The sequence below is a fragment of the Gnatocerus cornutus genome, chromosome 1, assembly GCF_029298725.1.
Source record: "Gnatocerus cornutus isolate USDA-ARS CGAHR chromosome 1, icGnaCorn1.1, whole genome shotgun sequence".
Taxonomy (NCBI): Eukaryota; Metazoa; Arthropoda; class Insecta; order Coleoptera; family Tenebrionidae; genus Gnatocerus; species Gnatocerus cornutus.
Window position 1 is genome coordinate 8,377,778 of NC_142233.1, and position 27,397 is coordinate 8,405,174.

General features: G+C 30.7%; 1 protein-coding gene across 1 annotated transcript; it reads right to left on the reverse strand.

Moving 5' to 3' along the window:
• Positions 1-3,397: 3,397 nt before the first annotated feature.
• Hydr2 (abhydrolase domain-containing protein 2) lies at positions 3,398-26,792 on the reverse strand. The gene is made up of 6 exons (XM_088034173.1): positions 26,408-26,792; positions 16,473-16,645; positions 16,208-16,375; positions 6,467-6,653; positions 5,858-6,207; positions 3,398-4,147 (listed from the first exon to the last, which is right to left on the reverse strand). Exons 1-6 carry the CDS (start codon positions 26,560-26,562, stop codon positions 3,969-3,971), a joined length of 1,212 nt encoding a protein of 403 aa, XP_087890299.1. The 5' UTR covers positions 26,563-26,792; the 3' UTR covers positions 3,398-3,968.
• Positions 26,793-27,397: the final 605 nt, after the last annotated feature.

Sequence of the window (27,397 nt, forward strand, 5' to 3'; positions counted from 1 at the left end):
GCCGGCAACGTCGTGGTGACTTTTTGGTGATAAAATCAAATAGGTTAGCTGCCTAATTGACAATTTGATTACACAAAACGGCCTTTCAGGCTGTAAAAGTAATAGTAATAGTGTCTTTTCACTATTAAATCATTTGATTTGCGATCCAACAGGCTGTAAAAGAAACGTTTTTAACGGAAACACTGCCTAATTTTCAGAAATGTCAAAAATTTGACAAGTATTTTCTCACCAAAAATCTCCCTAGGCAACGTTGCCGGTTGTAATGCAGGGGAAAATTGCGGTGTTGGTGGTTTAAAAAAAAAAACGGACTTTACAGACTGATTCATGTAACTTTACGACCCTGACGAACAGAAGATGCAACCAGTAATACGCTTTTCATATGTCACTTGATCTATACACTTATCTTTTTGACGTCTTGGAAACTGGTCTTGGACATCCCTTGTACCATAATTATCCGGTTATCCGTTTTCTATTTCCTTTATGTTTTGGTCAGTTTTGGTCAAGTTTCTTCTCTAACCGTTTACAAATTTTGTCCGTAGGATATCTACGGCCTGGATAAAAAAAATTGAACTTAAAATAATCCAAATTTGAACAATTTTGCACTGTAAAACCCACATTTTTCTTCCACGATTATTGCATTTTTGCATAAAGGCATTTTTTGTTTATTACCATTTTTATTCCCATCTTTTCGATGGTCTGGACTGACTGTGAACTTGAACTAGACTCTGCAGTGGCGCGCACTCATTTCTGCAAAAAACTTTAATCTTTTTTTTCTCGGAAACTGTGACGCTTCGGAACATGAAATTTGGCCATTGTGTCAAACTGCGTTGTCTGATATTGGCGTTAAAATTTTGGACTTTATTCGGGTACACCCTGTATATCCTCAACATGTAAAACGATCTATCGCCTACCGTCCTAAATCCTTAAATTAGGTTTTTCACAAATTCTTTTTTTTTTGGCTATTTAAAATTCTGCTGGTCTCGTTTGCTTTAAATTATTTTTGTTTCTTCAGATTCTACTTTAATTCATTTGAGATTCTGTCAGGTTTCTCTAGATAATTTTTTTTTTGGACTATTTCTGGATTCTCTCTTAATTCTGCCGTAATTTTCCTTAAATTCTCAAGATTTTTTTCAAATTCTCCTTGGTTCCAAATTTTCATAAATTAGAAAATCCTACATTTTAGATTGATAAATTCGCTGAAACTTTTCGTTATAGACTATACTAGATTTTCTTTGATTTTTAGATCTTATCCGAAAATATAGATACAGGGTGTGTTTCAAATACACTACCAAAAATTACACACGGTCATTGGCAGCCTTAAAGAAACGAATTGTAGATTTTTATTTTCTAACGATGAAAATATTCACCTAAAACAAAGAAACATTTAATTGTTGGTAAGCAATCAAAATTAAATTCTTTAATGCAGTATTCGATTATTTTCAACTCAAAAAAGAAAAGATTTTTACATAAAGCATTTTTTGGGAATTGACACAACTGGTCTTCGCTAATTATCGTTTTTTGTTTGGTAGTGTATTAAAAACACCCTGTATGTATTCATTTCGGCACTTTTTAATTATCTTAGATACTTTGATTTATGTAGTATAAATTCGTATTAGAAATTATATTGTTTTAAATGCTTAAAATAAATACCTTTAAATCCTTTAAATTCATTCTAGATTTTTTTTATATTAGGTTTAGATGTTTTAAAAGGAAACTTTATTTTGTATGTTTTTTCTGAATGATCTACATTTCTCTAAAATTTTATTAAATTTTCTTTAATATCTTTGAGAATTTTCCTCAAATTCTATCTAAATATGATGTATATAGATTATTATTGAATTTTAAAGATTTTCTGTAATTTCTTTTTTGATTATTTTTTATTATCTTTGTCTAATTCTTTTTAGATTAGTTTTAAAACTTCTATAATTTCCGTAGATCCTGTGTATAAATTCTCCTTGAAATCGGTACATTTTCTTCAGATTCTCACCAAAATTCTGTTTATATTTTAGCAATTATCCTTGAATAATGTGCATTTTCCCTAAATTGTGCTTAAATCTCTTTACATTTTTCTTAAATACTCTTGAATCTGTTTAGGTTTTTTTTGAATTTTTTAAAGATTCCTTTAAGTTTCATTTGATCTTATTTCTATTTTTTTATAGATTTTGCTTATAATATATTCTTTAAACTTTGTAAGCTCGGTTTGTTATTTCTATATAAATTCTTGGCAATGCCTGTAGCTTTTTTGAATTTATTTTCATATTCTCTTTAGATTTTACTTAGACCAATTGTAGAATTTTCTATAACTTTATAGATTTTCCTTGTCCAGATTTTCTTTTGCAACGAAACAAACTTTAGATTCAGAATCAGAAGACAATTCTACTTAAAAAATACTTCCCTCTTCGCTCATGTCCAATGCAAAATATTTTTGACTAGTTTAATTTATCACCTAAATATGCAACATTTTTTAAAATTGTAGAAAAAAATTAAAGAGTTTAAAGTCAAAAAATTAAAGGGTTTAAAGATAAAAAAACAGAAACTATAATCGACATGAATCTACAATGCAAAAAAAAATAATGCACGCATATGTAGTCCTAGAAAATGTTGAAAATCATAGTTTGCAATAGCTACGTTAAAACTGTTTTTCCTTCAATCAAATGTCAGCAATTATCCAATTCGATAAAATTAAACAATTAAATCTAACAAATGTATACTTCATTTCTTTAGCAACGTAATTGAATATATGTGTTCTGTTAGTTCGATTGGTCATTTTGAAGACGTTTTAATTTCTAAACAAAATGCTTTAAAACAAAAAGTTCAGAATCTCACTTTAGGAAGTCTAAAGACTTACCACTTCACGGATTTTCGTCTATTTAAGAGACACTCTGTATAAAAAGAACACCAAATTTCGAACATAATTTGCCAATACAGTCGCGTCCAAATCTTTTTGGACATCATTATGAAAATTTGAATGTATACAGGCATTATTATCAATTTCATGTGCAAATTTCAATCAATTTTTTCAAAAGTGATAGAAGTTCTAATACATAAAGCGTGCTTTATGAGTCAGTTTACACAACTTGTTTCGTAATAAGTCTAAAACAAAATTTCATTTTGAAATTCGTAAATGTCTGTGCTTTTTAAATTTTTTTATTTTTTTAATACATAATAATACTGAAATATGTTTTGGTAAGCACAAATACAAAAAGTTCAACTTTTAAAATTACAGCAATTACCACGCTAAAAACAGAATTTCTAAAAAAATATTCTGATAAGCTGGTTTACTAATAATTGTGGAGCACAGCAATTTTCAAACAGTGAAACAATTTTTTTTCAGGCTATACACGAACATTAAGTTAAATAATTGGAAGTGCCGCATATGCGGATTAAAAAAAATTAAAAATTTTTACACTTTATATTTGATTAACATTATAAAACATATTTAACACTTTTATACAACCAAATTTAGCTCAAGTCAATAAATTATAACAAAAAGGTATCTCAGTTAATCAATGTACAAAGTTATAAAAATAATCTTTCAAAATTTTTACAAGTAAGTTATATGTATTATTATACAACTAGAACTAGATATCACATTAAGTACAGGTGATAATGGCGCGGCTATATTGAGCACCGTTAAAGCCTGGTCATTTTGACAGGACTGCACAATTTCTCCACATAAAATTCTGCAACCTTTGGTGATCCGCAACAAACCAGACTTTACAATAGCTTTTTGAATTCGCTAATCACATTAGTGTCAAACTAAACAAATAGTCAAGCTATTGAATAAAATTGCATTCAAATCACATAAAGGAATGATATTTGTCTAATATTTAATGCGAAATTATTCTGCCGTGTAGAAACTCTCATAAATAACCTGTGATTATCACACACATACATACATTATGCTATAAATATAAATGCAACATTTTGGTGGGAATTTTCTATGAAATCACATTTTGGTTGGTGGTTTATATAGCATGAGCTGTTTTCATTATACCGTTGTTGTAGTGAAGGGCCAAACTGCCCACTAAAGCGACTAGCGTTCGATCCAACCAAGTCACTGGATTGGGGTAGATTAGACCACCCTCGTAGAATCCTAAATGCCCCCCATGGGCCAATTCCAAGTATAGCATATTATTCTTTTCCGCTGAAAATTAAATACATTTAGTTAATAATAATCCTATACTATAATTATTTAAACATTTGAAATTATGTGTGTTTCAAAACAAATCTGCTTTGTTTTTTTTTGACCAGACGATACATTAAACAACAAGTTTCATAACATAAAGTTCGTTTTTTTATTAAAAAAAACCACCAACACCGCAATCTCCCACCACTTTACAACCGGCAACGTCGTTGATGGTGACTTTTTGGTGATAAAATCAAATAGGTGAGCTGTCTAATTGACAATTTGATTACACAAAAAGGCCTTTCGGGCTGTGCCGAGTCTTTTCACTATGAAATCATTTGATTTGCAATCCAACAGACTGTAAAAGAAATAACGGAAACACAGCCTAATATTCAGAAATGTCAAAAATTTGACAACTATTTTCTCACCAAAAATCTCCCTAGGCAACGTTGCCGGTTGTAATGCAGGGGAAAATTGCGGTGTTGGTGGTTTTTAAAAAAAAAAAAACGGACTTTACTGGCATTGGCGTAATTGCACTGACAATTCGCAAAGCAAAGAATTCAATTCAACACTCTGTCTAATCTCGTAGATAATAACAAAATATGTGTTATACTGTGGCATTTCCCAGGTTTTGTGTCTTTTTATTATTATGCAAAATGTTTATAAATGTTTCTAGCGTAAAGGGTGGCTATGAAATGTCAAAGAAATTTGTCGCTAATTACAAATACAAGGTGTTTATAAATGTTTCTAGCATCAAGCGTGGCTTCGGAATTCCTGTCGTGCACTATTTTGCCGCTTCGTTTTCATTGTGAATGTAACTATTTTGAAAATTATTTATACTGTTACTTCAATGACGTTTTAGTTACGGTTTTGTGTCCAAGTTTTTCATTTTCTGATTGTAAACCACAACTAGCACAGTTTATTTCTCAAAACTTACTTTGCTTCATGTTTGAGGTTAACAGCAAATGTCAGTTGACAAATCAAAACCCACATTTGTAATAAGCGGCACATTTCTTTGACATTTCATAGCCACCCTTGATGCTAGAAACATTTATAAACACGTTGTATAATAAGGGGTCAATTCTAATTCAGTGCCGCAAATCGGTTACGCAGCGGCAAAGTTGCCGCACTGCCAAATGCAAAATAAAATGATGCAAAAGGCGCTAAAGCGTTGTCGAGCGGCGTTATTTTTTTAAACATGAGGTAGACAAGGAGTTGACGAAACGACTTGCATAATTTCGTTCTTGTAGTGCTAACCACTTTAGCAAGATTTTAACTTCAAAATTTGGGTAAAATGAAGTTGAATGACAGATGCCGCAGTATCCATGGTAACCACGATTTGCTTTAACGCAAAATCGAATTAGAATTAGGCTCTAAAATAAGTTTAGATTTTATGCAACTGGAATAAAGCAAAGTTAGTTTTGAAAAAAACTGTTCAAATTGTGGTTTAAAATCTGAAAATAAAAAAAAACGGAACTAAAACGACGTTGACGTAAGTGACATTTTAAATAATTTTTAACATAGTTATGTTTTAACAAAGCAACAAAGTAGTGCATGCCAGGAATTCCAGAGCCACCTTTGATGTTAGAAACATTTATAAACATATCCCACAAAACAAGATAAATAAACACAAATTAAGAGAAGATGAAATGTGGGCATGGAATGATCCTATAAAAATATGCTGGTGCAATAAAAATAATACGCACAGCGAATCAATTTTATACTTACTTGTTATTGATTTGATGGGTGTCAACAATGGTTCAGGAACAATTGGATCATCCTTGGCATTGATGAAAATCATCGGTTTATTAATATTGTTAATGTAATTTAAACTGGAACTCCATGAATAAAGATCTGTCAATGAATTAAATTCGTGAACTCTTCTGGTATAAGCTTCGTCCAATTCTGGTAAAGTTGCTGCTGAAACAATCTCATGTTCATTGAGCTTAAAACGAGTCTTCACGTCTTCATTCAATAGTACATGGCGGTGTTTCAAAATAATGTTCTTCATGTTTTCTGTCATTATGTACAAGTAGAATCGTCGAAAATTTTGCCAGTTCAGAAGCCATTTCGTACCCCTAGAATACCAACAAGTCAGAATCTGTGTTAATAGAATAGCAACAGAAGTAGCTACATACGGTATTAACTTTGTTGCAGCAATCTATCCATGTTATTATAGGAACAGAACTGAATGTTACACTTTACATGTGTCCATTGTTTAAAATAAAATGTTACGGTTATTGTTTGTAAATTTCGACAAAGTGATCATAATCCTCATACTAATTAATGTTCCATATTCATGGTCGGATTAACATCGTTTACTGAATTATTACTTACTCTATAGCACAGTACCCTTGACATATAGATATCCCTCCAATTATATGAGAAGGTCGTTCTCTCTCTGTTTCGCCCATATATTTGGTAACTAAATTGCCACCTAGACTGAAGCCCACGCAAACGATCCTGGTGTTGGGGTGTCTATTTATTAAGCTGCCCACCATGTCGTGGAAATCATTCGTATTTCCTGAAATGTTACAGAATTGGGATCAGAATCTGTTGCTAAAAAAGTATGTAATTCACTACTAATTTTAATATGGACCTCAAAATAATTCTCAATTACCTTTGCAATTCAGAAAAATAAGCGACAAATTGGTACTGATTTTAAGTATCTTTTTGAAAGCTGGTGTTTTGTGATCTAAACAAAGTACATCTTCAACTTTATCTCAAAAAATTCGTATTACCTACAATTTAAAAAAATGTTAAATAACATAGAAAAGAGGTTGTTAATATGCTTTTTTGCAGATTTATTCAAGATAAAAAAAGAAAATTAAATTTAAAAATGTTATATTCAGTTCATAATTTATTTAGCCGCGAACGTTAATGAGAATTTTTACACTCACAAATTGCAGATTTTTAACTAATTTTAAATTAATTATTATTTGAGTAGTGTATTAAAAAAAAAGTTTAATTCATACAGGCATAAGCTATGTACTTGTTTTAAAAATTTAGTTAAAAAATTCTTCAATTCAAAAGATATTACGTCGTCTAAGCGCCAACTTCCGCAATCTCAATTTTTACAAAGTCAAGCGGGAGCGCAAACAAACTGATTTTTGGCAGTGTAAATAATTTTGCTCAATGATTACTTGGTATTAAATCTTAGCTTAAGATTAAATCTATTCAAAAATATGAAAAATAATTTCCACCAGTAAGATTCCCGTGAAAAATTCATCTGAAAAAAAGTAGAAACAAAATATTTTCACAACTGAGATAGCGGATGTTGCCGCTTAGACGACGATTTGTATAACTTCTAACTGCGACGTGATAGGAACTTGTGGTTAACGGCACATGTTTTATAAAAATGTGGGCTACCTATCATACCTAACAGTTTTTAGGGTACCAGAGCTTTGTCACGCAGTGTAATCATTAACATTAACGAGAATCCCACATGTGATTAAACGCTTGCAAACTGCAAATTATCTGGAGAAGTGTGTCAAAATTATGATGTTCGTGTAAATGGGATTTTACTTCTTTAGTAATGTGGATGAAATTAACCACCCAAAGTCCATGATGACTGTCAATTTGAAATTTATTATTTATTATTGACGGTTTCACTGGAATATCAGCAAAGTCGGAATAAAAGATATTTTCCTGGTGCGGTGTTCCAGAAATTACATTATAGCATATTGTTTATGAATTAGTACTCCTGTCAATTTCTTGTCAAAACTATGACATTCATCCAATAATAAACGCCATTTGAAAACTATTGACACTTAAATGACGTTTACAGACTTAACCGTTCTAGGAAAAACTGCCGCACTAAGCAAAAATAACCTATCTACATAAAAGTTTAAACTGAGATATCGAACTATTTGCGTTGATAATTGGTTCCACTATTTACCTTATGATCTTGTACTTTAAAATCCTATTATATTTTTTAAAAGTGCTTTAAAATGTAACCCTAAACTTGTCATTCAATTATTTATTTCGGATTCATTTTGCTCTTACAGCGTTTCTTTGATCAAAATATTCCACATTTACTAAGCACAAATACCTTATATGCAAATAAAATAATTATTATGATTGTTCTCCATAGTATAATTTTATTGTTATTATGTCATTAATGATAATTTAACGATTGAATATAAACAAATAAAATATTTTTTTTAACAAGTTATGAACAAAAAATTAAATCATCTAAATTTGAATTGACCGTTGTTGTAGACAAATTAAGCCTGAAATTAAATCTGTTTTTAGCTACAATGTCTTTTAACTTATCCGGTAACCTTTTTTCCTTTCCACTGCAATTCCTCTGCAGAAGAAATACAAATGATGTAGAAATGTTTGCAGAGAGAACATCCAGTTCTGTCAAATCCACTCTGTATAAAAAATTTGCATAGATAGCAAGTATCTAACGGGCCCTTTTTTGAAATTTCGACTATCAAAAAATAGATTGGCTTGATTTTATCGAAAGTCAAGGCAGATCTCCACAGTCCACACCCATCCTCACTCGAAAAAAACGACCATCAGACAAGCGTTTAGTGAATTTTACCTCTTTTCTTGGGATCTGAAGTGCATTTAAACAAACTGGACCGCCCCTTCCGGGTGACGAAGACTTTATTACTTAAAGCATAATAAAAAAACCGAACGTGTAATGAATTTTTTTTCTAAATTTTAATTCATTCCCGACCTTCTGCAACAAAGTCGTACTTTGTTATATTTCAAAACCGTAGCGTATCATTTTTCATTCATTTTTCGCACATTGGGATATTTTTCCAAACAGTTACCGATGGAAATTTTATTGCAAGCGTGTGATTTTGTTACGCGGGGATGTTACAAAAAACATCTACAAGTAAATCTTAACTTATTCTGTTCTGATAATATAAATAAAATATTCTTCATTGTATAATAATGAATGAACGTATAAACAACTCGAAGAGAACAATAAATTTTGCGACTGTCAACTCCGTCTATCAAAAAATAGAGCAATTATTTCTATCCATCAGATTTTCTATTTACCGACATCACTCCACAACCCTCTTCACCAAAACAAAACGACCATCAGACAGCGATACTAGGGCGGTAAATTTTGCAGATATCTGTTATCAAAAACAAAATTTAAGAATCTGTTAGTTCACTGCTTCTTGGTCCTTTTGTACAATCATTAATTGGTGCCTGCAATTGTAAAACTTGACAGCGAAGCTTCAAATGTTGCCCAATTGTGATCAGCATTTTTTACCTCTGATCTTGGGATCTGAAGTGGTTTATTGTGATGTAAACAAATGATTGGTCCGGGTGACGAAGATTGCTTAAAACATAATGGAAAACGGAACGTGTAAACAATATTGTTTTTCTAAATTTTAATCTATTTCCGACCTACTACAACAAAGTTGGACGTGCTAAATAAAAACTTTTAACTCTTTTGAGTACTTTTTTCTGAAATTAACTGGAATAACCGTGGCAATTGCAATAATTTGACAATTGCTAACATTTGATTGACGGAAAAGCGGTTACATTGTATAACTTTAACCTAATATTAAGCATTTAATCGAAATAAACCCTGTACAATTTATGCATTTTCCGGTTCAATTTCTTACATGGAAGCCCGTTGGTTTTAAATTATTTTTCTTGGTACACTTTATTATTTATTTTTAATATATTTAAAAAAAATGCCAAGCGCAATTATTTCTATCAGAGTTTCAAAATTTGAAAGACATAAACAACGAAGTCATATTCCTTTTCTAATTGTTAAATGAGAGTTAACTACAATCGTAGTAAATGCAGCCTGTATGATTTATGCACTTTCCTGTTCATTTTTTATAGCGAAGCCCGTTGGTTTTTAGTTTATTTTTTTAGTACTTCTAAGTATTTATTTATTTTTAATCTAAAGTTAAAAAAGTGCCAAGCTCAATTATTTATATCGATGAGAGTATCAAAAATGGAAGAACATAAACAACGAAGTTATATTACTTTGTTAAATGTTAAATGATCATAACCACCTTTTTTTCATCACCCTGTATAACAAATAAGGAATCTTAAATCAAATTCCAAAGCTAGGGAAAAGCGAGGTTCACGAAAAAGCGAAATTTACTGATTTTGAAGGGCGACCTAGGTCCTAATTTCAGTAAAAAATGATTGTTTCGGTACGTAACTGTGGAACTCCATGAACTGAATTATCCTAAAGTCACAAAAATTATCCATAGCAGTTTTTTGAAATTTTGATAAAGAATCTGCTAATTCACTGGTTTGGTCTTTTTGCGTTGTGAGTGCTCCTATTAAACTATAAAATGTATGAATTTTTCGCGTACTGTTCGATTTTTTATAGCGAAGCCTGTTAGTTTTTAATTTGTTTTCTTTAGTATTTTGATATTATTAGAAAAAATGCCAAGAGCAGTTATTTCTATCCATCAGATTTTCAAACATAGAAGGACATAAACAACTTCGCCAAATGTAAAATGAGAATTAACTAGGTGGCCCTCGGAAATCGGTAAATTTCGCTTTTTTGTGGATTTAGCTTTTCCGTAACCATCTTTGTTTTATAGTATACTAAATAAGAAATCCCAAACGGAAAAGCGAGGTCTACGAAAAAAACGAGATCTACAGAATTCCGAGGGCCACCTAGTTGGAATAATAATATTTGGGTTTAAGGCGGCGATTTACCCAGAGCATTCTAGGTTTGCTGTGTCGTTTCTCTGCTGTAATCTTATAGTGTTACACACACATCCATCCCTTCCACGAAATTCAAGGACAGGGTGATGCTTTCGGACATATCGGCAGTACACTAACCATTTCAGACTCGGCAAACGAAGCGTTTTTAGCATAGCATTTTATTAGTTGGACAGCTCAGAAGAAGAAGAAATAATGATAAAAAATAATAATATAAAAATAAAAACAAAAAATACAAAAGCAACAACAAACCAATTATTTATAAAACAAAAAACAAACAAACATAAAATTAGCCGAAATTATTAAAACAAAGGCATTCCTTTGTCGCAACGCGAATTTACAAGCTCGGGTACCAAATTGGTTCAAGTAATGTTAAAAACTACAGTGAAACCTGTATAAAAAGGAATTGCAATCCGATGTTTATATACGTTTAAGCAGTTTTCCGTTTTATACCATTTTTTTTTCAAAGCATTGTCATGTCTTCCGCAAAAAATTTCCAGCCAACAGTTTGAAGTTTAAAATTTTGATGTTCAAAACGTTTGGCGATAAATTTGATTTGCGATTATAAATGTAGACCTGATACATATAACTATTTTAATTACTTCTTCGTTCACAAATTTTCCGTAATAATTTTTCGTTAAACTGATTTTTATTTTTTTTTTCATATTTAAATTGAGTTATTAATTGTTAAACACTGAAATTATCACATTCTTGAACTCGGTGTAACTCTATTTATTCTTTTAAAGTGAACATGTTTTTGTCCATCCATTCATTGCCCTGAATTCTCAATATCTAAATTTTTATTTGGAAGTAAAATTTTTGTTAGTTATAATAAAAAAATATATAACCTAAAACCTCAGCTGAAGTACAATACGAGGTAAACAATATAAACAAGACAGTCGGCGTGTGACTTGTTTTCTAAACAATTCCCAATTGTTTCTAAGAAAATTTAAAAGAGTAAACAAAAGATTTCCCTTTTAAATATGCAATTGCGTAAATTCTGCTGCTTTTTTTAAAGGTTTCAGGTCTTTAAAATAGTCAATTTTGTAAAAATCCAAACAGTTTTACAATAAATATTTAAAATAATAAAATAAGTTATAGTAAATACAGACTTAACATAGAAACCGATCTAAGAGCCAAAAATGTGAAAAATTAGATGATGTAATAAAATAATTCTAAATAATATCGCCCATATTTGATAAAAAAAAACTTTCAATCCCTTAATAAATTAAAATTGCAAGGCAGGAAATATGTAACGAATGTATGTATGTAACTTCTCGGACACATGTTATTTTTTCCCCCACCATCATGGTCACAGAGGGTTGGTTTCAACCTAAGATGTACGCAATTTATCCACAATTTGGGCGATGCAGGCTTCATGTAAATTAGATCCTACATGATTATAAAAGAATTAACAGTGGAACGAACATGATATTCTTCTTGTTAAAGAATGGTTCTGGGTCGGGACGAAGAGCTTTTTACAAAAAAAATGTTATTTCCTGAGATATTTAGTTCTAAACTTGGCCAAATTTAACGATTTTCAACATTTTTTTTTATCATACTGTCATTACTTTTTTTCAAAAAAACTCAACGTCCCGACATTAATTACTATCTTAACTGCAGTTTCACAAAATTTGAACTGATTTTTTTCATAGACAACGGAGTAATATCGAATTTTGTGAGGCCTGAAAACATACATTTTTCTGGAGGTAAATCGCCGCCTTAACAGTTTGGATTTATCAATAACTCCATTTTCCAAAAAAATGTAGATAGGTCTTTTTGGCTTAGTACGGCAGAAAAGTCCTCACACATTTCACGGAGCATTTATCCCTTTGAAAATTCGCCTAAGGGCTCGTTTTCTAATTTCGGGATGCGTTCCCCAAAACCCGTCTTATGAAACTTGTATTTGATATACTATGATGGTATAAGTGAGTTATTTTAGATATTACCGACGAAAATTTATAGTTAACCTAGTTAATACCTCGAGTAGGTAATATGTAATAACATACGTATTTTCATACAACGGTTTGTTCAATATATCGTAATTTTCATCTAATTACAGTGGTAATGTGGCTCATTTGGCGTTATAATCAACGCTATCAAATTACAAGCCACTTTTCTCGTTTAAATCTATCAAGTAGCATCTTGTTATTATTACAATGACATATTGACCAAATTCTTTTTTATTCAGAATGCTTTCTTATTCTACAGGACTTTGATATAATACCTCCAAAAATTAAAAACGATACCAAAAACAATATTTAGCATATAATGGACAAGCGTAATATTTCTGACCGAGACGATGTCCAACTTATACATATGTATGCGATATCGACCGAATGAACACCTTGACACTACTAATATGACATATAACAGGTATTAAATTTTCATTCTAGGTTGCCTTTGAAACTGAATTTTCCACATTTGAAAACTATCAGACAGGTTGTTTTTCGGACAAAAAGCCAACAAAACCGACGTTTTTCATCACATGCTTGTTTACACACAACTATACCAGAGCTCATTACTATCGGTCCACTCGTTAAAAAGTTAAGTTGGCAGCAGCCCTTAGAGATTTTCATCCGTAACTGTTGGCAACAAAAGTGTTTGACCTTGATGCAACTGTAGCATGCGTAGAAGCTAATCGTTTTTCACAACATTGCTAAAACTTGTTAATCTCTATTAAAATCTTTCTTTTGCAACAAATTTTTAATTCGTTATTGATTAATACACTCAACTTTGACAACGTGTTAACCTCAAAAAACGCTACATTCAATTTTCCCCTAATTTTCTCCCTAAGGAATTGAAAGCCTGATTTACACCCAAAAATTTTCGAAAATTTACACAGGAAAGTGGACTGATAGCAATAAGCTGCACTTTATACAACTTTTGCTGATGTTCAAATCATCAATCACTGCATTTACTTTTCCTCTAATTTTGCCTTAGGACTAGTAATTTACTCTCAAAATTGTTATTAATGATAAATTCATGTATGAATTTAGGTAAAAATCGCAGAAGGTAATCTTGCTGTACAGATTTCGTTGACGCCAATTGTTGATTTAGAACGCATGATCTGCCTAGAATGAAAATTTAGCAAATCCCACGACATAATAAATTGTCGCGTCAAACCCTCTATTTCAACATTACTGCAAAAAATCTATTGATTGAAATTGTTATTTTATGTTACACTGAATTTGGGTGAAGCCTTGAGTTCCACCGCAACTAAATATTCCGTGCAAAAACTATAATCATAGTAATCGAAGCGTGAAAGAACCAAGATTTAACTACGACTAAATTCAGCAGAGTTAACTTTCGTCTTTAAATCTTGTTTAAAGCAATTCAAAAATGTTTCTTTCATAATTTCGAAAGTATGTTTTGGATTTAATCCACGGTCCGTATATGCAAAAGAATCTAATCTTGAGATATTTTTAAACGCGATCCGAAACGGCGTTAGAAACTATAGAATCCTATAATTTTATTTGCGTTTCATTTAAACAGTTATAAGGCTTTAAAATCGCCCAATTCATTTCATTCAGTTCATATTTGAATTTTATGAAAGCCTAAGGAGATTTTAGACCAAATGAGTAATTTTTCATATTTAATGTTTTAAATCAGTGGCATTAATAGAATAAAAACTTTTCATGGTTACCGAACACCTTTAATACAGGAAAATTCACAGACTTAATTTACAGTCTTTTCGCCTAAAACCAAAATTAAGGTTTACAAGAAATTGTGTGTCAAAAGTGAAAGAAACAAAAACTGGTACATAACATAATACTAATACATATAAGACTCTTGACTATATTTTGAATTAAATGCCCGATATTTTGCAATTTTTTTAATTTAATTTAATTTATTTTATAATCAAAGTTACTTCCGAAATTAAAAAAAAAGGTAAACTGAAGCGAGACAAATCAGTTCATTTTTTTTTTTATATTTTCATAAATATGTGTTCACTTGAGACTGTTCAATTCGAATACTGAGGTAGTAGACTGTATTAAGAAATTGCATGAAATTCTGCGAGAGAGTAATTTTTGTTGTGCGAAATAAAGAACTTTTTTAAATGAATCATGGTTGTTTAATCTTAATATTTTTATATATTAGAATATGTATTTCTAAGCATTAACCACAAAAACAATTGAAATCAAACAAATAAAATATACCTAGTGTTATAAATCAACATTATATTTACAAAAATTTAAATACAAATACGTATTTGAAATTATAGTCACTTGAAATCCTTTACTTACGTTTAAATAGGTTTTAAATAGGTTTGCATCGATCATAATTAATTTTTTTCTGAATAGATTTTACACCTTTGTTTGCTGTTACAATATCATAAATGAGTAAATGTGTCAACATTTTTCCTACCTTTGTTTATAACTCGTATTAAAATATGTATTTAAATCGTTTTTTATAAAAGAAAAAACAATGTTTGTCATTGTGTTTATTTTAATTCTATGACTTTACATTTAAAATGGGTACTTATTTTTATATGCGAGCATATAATACCTAGCTCAATTTATTCACACAAAAAGATAAGATTTTTTTAAGTGAACCAAATGACATTATATTCCACTATAATACAATTTTTATCCAATACTCTTGTTGTTTACAACTGCTTAAAGCATTAAAAGAATTAATAGAAGTGACAAATTGATTAGTATTTATGCTTTTAGATATAATAATAAGGTACTTATCTTTCTTATTTTAGGTTTTAGAGTATTTACTCCGACTAAACTCCCTACTTGGGTACAAATTCTTTGATTTGTTAATAAAAAATATTAATAAGCCTGTTGCTTTTATGCAGAATGTCCCGAAAGGAAACGTTGTGGTCAGCTTAAAATGCTCGTAACTTAATAGACACATTGCGTAATCCAAAAATTGTCTCAAATATGAACGATCAAATTTAAATGATTGCATTCTGGAAAACTTGTATTGACATGGTTCGTCAAAAATAGCAGATCAATTCTTCAGAAAGTTACAATACATAATCGTTTCCACGATAGGAAACACTTCAGATAAAATCAATACATTGTTCTCGTTCTGAATTTACTTTTTTAACGTTATCTCTGACGTTTCGAAGGAGTACTATAATACTAAGAAATTTCGAGTTCTTAATCCAGGAAACCTTAAATTATATATTTAAAAACATACAAATTTATCGTAAAAATGTGGAAAACCTTAAAAAATGATTAGCAAGGCTAAACGGTTCTAATGCACTGCTTACTTCATTTTTACTGATAAGTACTTTTCCGCTGATCAGTAAACTTTGTAACTAAATGTAATTTTATCAACGAAACATTTATAAATTTGTACATTACAACGGTTTAAAGGTTTTTGTGTGGCATGATTTGCAACATTAAAAAAACATTTTAAACATAACTACTTGAAACCTACGGACGTTGAAATAATTACCATAACTGAATATCCGGGGAGCTGTAACTGGTACGCTTTGAAGTGCTCCAACGTGGTTCAAAACGGCACATCTATACCCATGGCATTGAGCCCAATGTACAAAAGTACGGATATATACACTTTCGGAAGTATTGCCTATCCCTGGACAAATGGCAATAGACAAATCATCTGAAATTATACATAAATTGGTTAAACACTATGTAACTATGTCACATTGATATCAATGTTTAATACGTTCTTCGTAATTATAAAATTTGAAAATTACCTTGAAAACTTGTATCTAAAGGTTGGTACATATCGTACGTTAACGTGGTCCCATCTTGTAGTGACAAGAAGACTCTTTCTCCTATAGGCCATGGACATTTTACCCTGCCAATTACGCTATGAAGAATTGTTTGGACGTGACCGCTGAAGCCCCACAGCCTGGTTGGAATGTATCTGAAGAGAAAATAATTATTAACCATAAGTCTAATATTAAGAGATTGGACGACTCTACTTTCTAGAAATTCCAAAAAAAAAGAAGAAAGTAGAGCGCCGAAATTTTACTTATTTTGGTCCTAATTTTAAGTGCTTATCTAAACATATATCTGCTTCTTGAAACTGAGAAATTAAATAGAAACCAATTATTGAGCGTATGACTCACTGTGATGTCATAGGCGTGAGCGTACAATTATTACCACTGTACAAAACATTTCGAGTCAAAAAAAGTCAGAATAGTTAACACCATGTATCCTGAAATATAAGTGGAAAGTTTAACGAATTTTCATTGCTGTTGGGTTTTAATTTACGACGTGAAAGTCAAACATAAAAGACAATCCCATTATATCGATCTTTCACAGGATTATTATAAAATCTTTTATCTACGAGGATTTCATTAAATCGAATGACTGGAGGATCATTAAGAAACATTAAATTCAACAAGTGCTATTATTGAGCTTTGTCTAATTAAAATCAAACTCAGATCGTTTTCATACTAATACATTCTTTATGTTTAATTAATCCGAAGATCTTCTTGATCATTTTCGGGTTGTACTTAATATTTTATCATTAACTTTAAAAATCACATTTCATTTTAAATAAACACAAAATACAATTTTTCCAGTTAACATTAAGATGTAGATATAATGCATACAAGTCGATTAAATATTGCCATTCTAATTTTTATATTTTTGCAACAAACATGCATGAACCACCGAATAATGCAAACATTTAGATATGTCAAAAACAAAAATTATAATATGAAACAAATAGTTTTTTTGTCAACATTGTAAACCCTATAGATACATGTAGGCGCTTATCTAATAATAATAATAATAAACCAGCAGCTGACTCATCTTGTTGTACACAATTTACACTTTATTAGTCATCTAAGTCAATTCTTTCGTGGAAAAGAATTAGCTACGTATATCGCGATTGTTATCGTAATGTGTCTACAAGTACAAATAAAAAAAATATCAGTAGAATATTACATCGTATATTATTTAATATATTATAAAGAAAAGTGAAAAGAAAAGTTTTCCAACGAGTGTAAAAGCTTTTATGCACGAGCACGACGAGTAAATTAACTTACACCAAGTAGAAACACACTTTTCTTTAGAAATTAAACATGCAATTTTTTTTCTTATGCTTAGTTTTAAAACGTGGGTCACACGATATATGCATAATATACCTAAAGTGAAGTTCATTCGACCAATTTTTTGGCAGATTTTAATTACTTTGAGCGTATATATTGACAAGTTAAATATGACAATAAAATATCGACTAAATGGCGGAAATTTTGTACGCAACTTTACTGATGAAATATCGTGACAAATTTCACCTCCATGAACTTAGCAGTTGCATCTATTGAAGCATGTTGAAATAAACTAGTTTTAATGACTTCAGTATACTGTATTGTTTAAATTAAATGTCATTTATAAATAAAATAACATGTATGTATGCTTACATACAAGTGGCCCACTTTCCAGTCTAATTTCTTTGATACTAATAAATGGATTTTAATGAAATTTAAAACCACGATAACTGAACAGGTAAAATTGATTTGACATTGCAGAGGACACCCTTTTATTAAGGTTAAATATATTTGCTTTAATTTAAATTCTTTGAAATTAATCTTATTTCATAAAGCACCAACAATACGTCCAGTTTCCAAGAATAAGAACAAAACTAAGCTACAATTTCAAAAAGCTACAAAATCATCTTCGGCTATGAAATCAAGGGCAATTTTGAACATTCCCTTGAAGGCGGGGGGGGGGGGGGGTGGTTTAATCTGTCATTTCTGACATTTCTCATTTGAGGTTATAGTTTGATTAGGATTAACCCCAACCTATTCCGGCTCTGTTATCGAATTATCGTCTAAAGTCCAGCTCATTGCTATCAGTCCACTTTCCTGTGTAAATTTTCAGAAATTCTTGGGTGTAAATCCGGCTTTCAATTCTTTAGGGAGAAAATTAGGGGAAAATTGAACAACGATTTTTGAGGTTAACACGTTGTCAAAGTTTAGTTTAGTTAAGAATTAATCAAAGGTAACTGCCAAAAGAGAGATTTAAATAAGGATTCAACAAGTTTTGGCAAACTTGCACAGGATGATTAGCTTCTACGCATGTGACAATTGCTCCAAGGTCAAACGCTTTTTCTGCCAACTGTTTTTGATAAAAATTTCTAGGAGCTACTGCCAACTTTACTTTTTAATAAGTGGACCGATAGTAATGAGCTCTAGTATACTTATTGTTTTAACAGAAACCGGTAGAATAAAAATTCGAACTTGTCAAAAAGCAGTCAGCAGGGGTGTACAGAATCAACGCTTTCCTTTATTATTTCAAAAAAATCATTATTAAATAGTGTCAAGAAAATAACCATTTTTAATGATAAAATCGGCAAATCCCTTTAAACCGAAACAAAGATCTAGCCGATTGAAATATTATATTTAATGTCAAATGAATCCTCACATATCCAATAATCTACGATTTGAATTTTATTAAAATCCATTCACAAATAACAAAGATATTAGACTCGAAAGTCCTAGGTGAGCCTTGTATTTGTTATATTCTAGAATATCATAAATTCCATAATTAATTAGAAAAAGTGAAATAAAAATAAATTAGTTTAAGAAGCTTTCACTATGACATCGCTTCAGGTCTGTTTATCTAGGTTTGTGGATGTTAACACCAAGATTCCATGTAAAAAAAATAGCCCGGAAAGAAACAAAAATCACTAAATTATGCGAAATAAATAGCGACAAAATCAACACCATAGAAATTCGATTTACCTATTTGTTTTTTTTTTCGTAGGTTTAAATTTAGCATCACGTCAACTTTTAAGTTCTTAACTTTACATCTCAACGTTAAGTAACAAAATTACTGGTTTATGGAAAGTGTTAATTAAGCGAATAATGTTTATTAAAAATAGGGGATCTAATTACTGAAATTCAGAGTTGACATACATTTCTAACGATGACAAATTTTAGGCACGGAAAGCCGGGTATAACCTATAGCCTCCAGCAACAGTAAAATCAGCATTTGAATCTTTTTTGATATGTTTGGAGGAAGACTGTGTCTGTCACTACATGTTCCTCTTCCACTTTTTTTAATCTAGTGCGTATTTATTAATTTATTTTGAATCCCTAATTTCAAATTTGAGAGGATTTATGTATTGAATTCTATCACGAAAGCGTCTTTGGGTGTTAAAATATTCATATTAAATAAAATGCATAAATCCTCTAAGGTGTCTGAATTTTGACGAATTATGACCTTAAGTTTGCGGTTTAAAGGAAATGGCATGTATAGTGTCGTGAAAAAATACAAATATGTGTTTGCACAATCTATGATTAATTACATATTAAATAATGTGTATTAATTTATAATTAAATGTTGGAATGCCGGAAAACCACATTGTCGTTCATTTATTATGGACAAAAAAGGTAAACAGTTAGAATAAGATGCATATTTATTTTTTTCTATTTACCTAAAATTGGTCATATTTTAGGAGAAAGTTGTGGTTTCATATCAAAGCAGGTTCGGTTAAGATGAATGAAGAACATTATAACACCCAAGAAAACATGAAATAAAGACACCTTACACGTAGGTACAAATATAGCAAACTTAATTGCTCAATTTGGCACTATATCTATAATGAGTTAACATGACAGCAGTGAATTAGGTACAATACTAAGAGCAGTGCACTTTTTAAAAAGTGTCATGTTCGAGTTAGAGGTAACGAAGCTTTAATAGCAAAATATTTATGAACGCAAAGGTTTCCAATATTATACAGAAATCTGTGGTCATAACAATAAAAATTTTATGTAGCCATCAAATGTTTGCAAAATTAATATAATCTTGTATAATGTGCAGGACGGTAATTACACTAATTAGTACCGCTTTCTTTTAGAGTCATGAAACTTTGTTTTTTATTGGCTATTAATATTGGAGAATATGCTTCCAATATTGGTAATTGTTTGAAAGTGCATTACGAAAAAGTCAATCTAAAAGTGCATCAACCGACAAGTTTGAAAATAAACATGACAGTGTTTTGTTTTAATACATAAAGCCAATTTTGAACTAAATTGTTTGCTTCTAATTTTTTATGGTTGATCTGATCATAATTATTCATTTACGTATTATTATGAAATCTGCCATTTTGAATATTGACATAATTACATGGTAGCACTTTTCTCCAAGTCTATGCCAGAAAATGTCAGGTGTTATTTGTCACTGTAATGACAATGACAAGTTGTAAAATGACCTTCATAATAAAATTCATAACCGCAACCTACCTTCTTGGTCCAAAACCAAAAAAACTGGATATTGAAAACTTTCTAAAATATATCCCATTTTTAAATACATGTCTTCAAAATACCAAAATTTAAACTAAATGAAAATAATATTCAGAACATCTGTGATTAAGTCATGATAGTGTCAATATACTTCTTTTAAACAATTTCAATTCTTTGACTGATGATGACATAACTTATTGTATTTATACCTATATTTTACGCATTTGAACATTCAATACACGGAATTGATCGGTACTTATGTGGTAACATGTTCAATTGTTTACGATAAGAGAAAACACATTAGTTACACTAGATTACCTGTTGTAAAGATATCACAGCAATAATTTAAAAAAATGCACGCATGCTAAAACATTTTGGAAGCCAAGTTAAGAGTAGTTAAATATGTACCTAGATATCATAGATGGACAAAAAATTGGGACACAGTTGGCGACTAGACAATCCTCAAAATTAGAAATTGTAAACATGTAAGGTGGGTTCTTATCATTTTATGTCATATGGTTGACACCGAGAATGCAGGAAAATTCGTTTTTTGTTTGATCTGCCAATGTCTTAAAAAAATCTGGAATAAAATTGCTCAATTAAAGTTTTAACTTGATTTTGATTCACTTTTGTGATACAATGTTTCATTTAAAGTGTCCCATTTGATGTCCATGTAGTACAAGCCACACGACAATAATTTAGTTTAACAATTTTATTAATACTATATTTTGGCATTTTAATTTTTATTTGTCAATTACTGTATAGTTAATTATGTATCGAATTTGTTGCTTTTTGTAGTTATATGAGAATCTGTGGCCGAAATAAAGTGAAAACTGCAACTTCAGGCAAAAATAAAAATTTGACAGTGATAATCTGAAATCACTTGAAACATAAATCAACATAAATTTGAGTTTTCTGCGCCAACTAAAACGTCACATATTCTGAAATAGACTTTACAATAAACATATCTAGTATCAGTTAGAACTCCGTCATTTGATAACAAATTATCTTGTTCACACTATATAAAATACCTATAATCCATATTTCCTGCCACAATTTGTAGGAAAAAATACTTCTTGTTTATACAAAACTTTTTTATACCATTTTGAAATACAGCCGAGAACATAAAATCTTTTTCTGACTTTTCAAAAATTCATACTCATTACTGTCGTTTAAAACATGAGTGTTGGCAAATTGCCAATTTATCAATTATTATCATTCTTACAGTATTTAAAGCAAATAAAATAAGAAATCTCTTTGGTACAAAACGGTTTAACCTGCAATATTAAAGATATCGAAAAGTTGTTTCTATTTCGAAATTAAAATATATAGACTCAAAACTGACGCTGCAATTCTAAAGTTCTAAATGGTGCTTTACCTTATGCGACAATTAGATGACATTGATGTCTAAGATTTTATGTTCTCGGTTGTATGTTATTATAATAACTGTCAAAAGTTGTAATTAAAATTACACTACATTAACAATTAAAACGCCGAATTTCTTATTTATTCTCCGACAATTTGTTCTAATATGGTAAGTTTTTGTCTAACGTGTAACAGTGTTTGATGGATTAAAAAAAATGTACTATCGCGGAATCAAAATTTCAAAAAATTTCCGCGATAGTAATGTAAAGTTGCGTGTAACGAATTTTGTAAACACATTTTTTTGACAGACCATCTACATACATACTTGTAATTCTTGCGACTATAGACGTAAATTCAATTTAAATACTGACGTTCGTATCATTATGATCATTATGTATCGAGAACAATGAATTTTTTGAATTGACGAAATTCCCTGGGTGCAACTGAACCTAAATTGTATTGTTGAATTACCAATTATAAGCCTGCATTTTAAAGTTGGTGCTAACAAAAATACACTCCAGAAAAAATGAACAAAGTACTTAAAGTCGGTTTTTTTTTTAAACCACCAACACCGCAATCTTCCCCTGCATTACAACCGGCAACGTTGCCTAGAGAGATTTTTGGTGACATAATTGTCAAAGTTTTGACATTTCTGAAAATTACGCAGTGTTTTCGTTAAAAACGTTTCTTTTACACCCTGTTGGATTGCAAATCAAAGGATTAAATAGAAAAAAGACTCGGCACAGCCTCAAAGGCTGTTTTGTATAATCAAATTGTCAACTAACCTATTTGATTTTAACACCAAAAAGTCACCATCGACGACGTTGCCAGTTGTAAAGTGATGGGAGAGTGCGGTGTTGGTGTTTTTTAAAAAAAAAAACGGACTTTAAATAGAGTCAAATTTTAAGGTGCTCTAGTGCACACTTTCGGTCATGGAATTATGTGCTCGATTCTTATGACATACACAATAGTTATGTAAAACATTCTTTACTGTCATTATGTTTCGAAATTGATTTTTCAAGTTGTACATATAGGGCCATTTGACGTTTAACAGTTGACTTTATGAGTATTGGGTAATTTAATTTTGAACTGAAAGAAAATTAATGACCCAACAATAAAAAATGCAAAGTTGCTCAAACGTCAGCAATTTTGTATAATTATTATTATTATTACATTTAGTCATTTAGTGACATGTCATAATTGTAATGTTGAATGTAATAAGGCAGTCCTATGTAGCAAAGTTCAAAATAAGACACACTATCATAAACCTACTAAAACGAAAAAACATTAACAATCCTTAAAGTAGGTAGTACTTCGATTTTATTAACACTTAAAGGAACAACTTTCAGCTCTCAACATGTAACTAGCCAAAGTAAACGAAAAACTATTTTCAAGAGCAAAATAAGATAAACTTATTGAATACAATAGCTACTCGAATTCAAAGATTTCAATTGTAATGAATGAATCCGTTGCAGTATTAATTGTTCTGCGAATTACTTTCCCATAAAGCTGATGATTTTGGTACATTCCTCAACAAAAAATATTTAGAGATCATTTTAATGGGTGATTACTAGCTTCGCGTTTTACGATTTGGGATGTTTCGGATGCAATGTTGCCAAATTAGCTTGAAATAAAAACAAGTGAAATAAAATCTTCAACATGTTCGTTCAAAAGTAAGTTTTCCATAATACAGCGTTAGAATGACCTTATTCAATATTCAAAAATTATACAGGTGTTTTTAAAATGCATGTACAAAAAGAGTGTTGTAATTCCTTGTTACAGTAAAGATCAATTGAATCCCTCGTTCGTTCAAACTCGTGCTGAAATATAGGTCGTTCTGCAACTTGTTTTAGAATAAACTATTATTCAATTACCCTAACATCATGTTGGAATTTATTCGCGAGTTACGTATAATCGTCGTAGTAAAATAACTTCAATAAGGTCGAGGTTATCATAAACTGTTGTTGAAATATTAAGATGATTATAATATACAGGGTGATTTTGAAATACAATACCAAATAAAAGACGGAAATTGGTGAGAAGTAGAATCAATGCCAAAAACGCTTTATGTAAAAGTATTTTCGTTTTCGAGATAAAATTAATCGAATATTTGGTCAAAATTTCCCACTGGATTAAATGTCGCCACTGGATTAAAAAATGAATATAATCTTGATTGCTTAGCAACAATAAAAGGTTTGCTTGTTTTAGGTGTTCCAAGTAATTGGTAAGAGGTGTTATTTTTCATAAAAAAAAAACAATTCTTTAAGACCGCCAAAAACCGCACTTAATTTTTGGTAGTGTATTTTCAAAACATCTTGTATGTAATTCAAATACATGGCGACGTGGGAATTATAAGGTTCTAAGTGATTTTTTGTGAAAATTTAAATTGTCTGATTTGCGATTTTAAACATTTTCTATCATGTATAAAAAAGAAGTTAGTTAATATTTTAACAAGGCGAAATGATTTTAATAGATCCTGCCATTTTTTTTAAATAAATGCTTAATAAATTAAAGAGATATCACTGATAACCTGAACACTGATCAATTTAATGCAAATGTTAGTTAGAACCTTATAGTTCTCCGGTCGCGACATATTTAAAAAAATTACAATGTAAAATAGACGAATTTAATTTTATGATTGTAATTGTATTTGTAAAATTAACAAAAACAAAATAGGGCTTAATATAATCTCAACGAAACATTAATTGCTCTTTTAAAAAACGCTTTTTAACAGAGACAAAAGTTTCCAAACCTCTAGTAGTAGACGTAAGCAATGTTAAACTTCGTCTTGTTTTAAACTTTACATTACAATTTAATTTAATATAGGTAAGTTGTGTTCAATTGAAGAAGTCGTTAAATTGGAATTGTTATTTTAGCAAACATTATAATATGCCGACTCTACAGGTAGTGCCGTGCTCAATTTGTAACCTCATGTTAACTTTTGGGGATTTGAAATTTTTAGACAATAATACAAGTGTCAATTGTACCAAAAAACAAACCTTTAAAAAAAACATTTCAATAAAATTTTGTTGTTTATAGATTTTTGTTGCCATAATCCAAGTTGGCATTAAAAATTTGATTAAAATGTCTTTTATTTTGAAATTTTCTAATACAAACCCTTAGATCAGTGAATCTACTCGTATCATGATAAATTCTAACTTTCAAAACCATCTAAATTCAGATTGTAGATACATATTTTCATTTACAACTGAACCAAGAATTTCTACATTTTTTTTCTAAAATCTAAATTTTCAGTAATTTTGGAGCTATGTCCACGAAATTTGGGAAAGGTAATACTTTTATTTTGATTATTAAATGCAGTAAACTCCAAAATTCTAGAACCAAAGAGACAGATTTTAGAAATTTTCATTTACAAACGAACCAAGAATTTCTAATTTTTTTTCCTAAAATCAATGATTCCAGTATTATAACAATAAAATTTAGGAAGAATAGTACTTTTGGTTTGCTTTTCATTGTCAACTGTAGTGTCAAAATATAAATTTAATAAAACACTAAATTAGGAGGTTGTTAAACTACATGCAATTTTTTTAATACGATTTTTTATCATACAGACATAATTTTCAGCCTAGTGAAATTAAGTAGTTTTAAATAATATTCTGTAAACATTTGAAGCCCCAACCTTTCTTTACACGAGAAGAAACTGGCACTGTTAAAAAATGCATTGTATAAGTAATAAATAAGTAATATAAAAGGGTGAAACCGCTGTGAAACCAGCTGATTTTTTTTAAAATAAAGCAGAAAAGATATTCCAGAACATCCCAACTCCAGAAATATAAACAAATCTGTCAAAGATAATTTTGACACAACAGGATGGATTCATAACGCACATGTGTTTAACCCAATATTCTACCAGGCAACTGAACACCCTGTACAAGTCATTAATCATTATCAAATAAAAATCAATTTTTGTACAACTTACTTCAAGATAACGATTTTTCGAGGAAGAGATTTGCCTACTTTTTACACCGAACCCTCGTATCCCAAATACAAGCCTTAAAATTGGGTGCCACTTTACTACTGAAAAATTGATGATGTGCACTTACGGTTCTTGGATTAGAGGTGAAATCTTGAGGATCGTGTCCAGGAACTTGGTATCCCCGCACCATATCGAGGGTTTTTGGGGTTGACTGTTGACATTCAATATCCTGAAGAGTATGCATAATATGACAGCAATAGCGGCTAAAAGAGCTGTTGACATGATGGCGAATGAACGCCCCAACTGAGCTTCGAAAACTAACACCTCGCCCAACAAAATTATTAACCACTACTAGCCAAATGAATATTATCATGAAATGCGCAAGGTTGGTGATTGTATTCACCGAACTTACGCGAAATTTCTTTCAGAGCCGCGAGATCTGTCAACTACAGAAAGCATTGCATTGCGCACGTGCTAGTTCATCGAAAACGTCAAACCGCGCTCAATGTTTTTGGCTCTAACACTGTTTCTGTCTATTTTTACTGTTTCACAACCGTAACACTTGATGTAGATAGAAAAGATTTCCCTAATTTAAAGTCAGTTTGCGATGTTTTTGTTGACAGAAGGGCGGCGCGCCCAAATGTAAACAAAGATGGATAGATTTCCAGTCAGCTGATGTGCATGTGGAGTTGCCGCTAGTTTCTGACTCGAAATGCCAATTCCAAGCAACCAATGAAATGCGCGAAACACTATTACCATGAACACGTGATTTATCCATTTGTCTCTCATCTCTCTCTAACAACAAGGTTTTGTATTAACTATCCTTGCTCCGGTGATGTCCCACAAGTGTGTTGCAAGGTGGAATTCGAAAATTCCAAGTTTCTTCGTAGAAATAAACGTTTTCAGGGCTGAAATAAACGTTAAATAATTTCAGCAACATTTCGAGTAGTTTTTGGTTCTTACTTTTAACAATTTTAAAAAAGACGCTTTCATGATCGTAAGCACGTTTTAGCCAATAGCAAGAACCCTAAAATTGACATGCACGGTCTCAATTCCCGCGTTAATCATAAATTGAGGTTATGACACGTATGTTTATTTTGTTCACGTAAAAGGCCCA

Coding starts and splice junctions, on each gene's coding strand:
- Hydr2 (XM_088034173.1), bottom strand. CDS start 26,562: ATGTCAACAGCTCTTTTAGCCGCTATTGCTGTCATATTATGCATACTC. Junction 6,654..16,207: donor TCCCCGGATATTCAGTTATG/GTAATTATTTCA, acceptor GTAACATTTCAG/GAAATACGAATGATTTCCAC. Junction 6,208..6,466: donor CAAGGGTACTGTGCTATAGA/GTAAGTAATAAT, acceptor TTGGTATTCTAG/GGGTACGAAATGGCTTCTGA.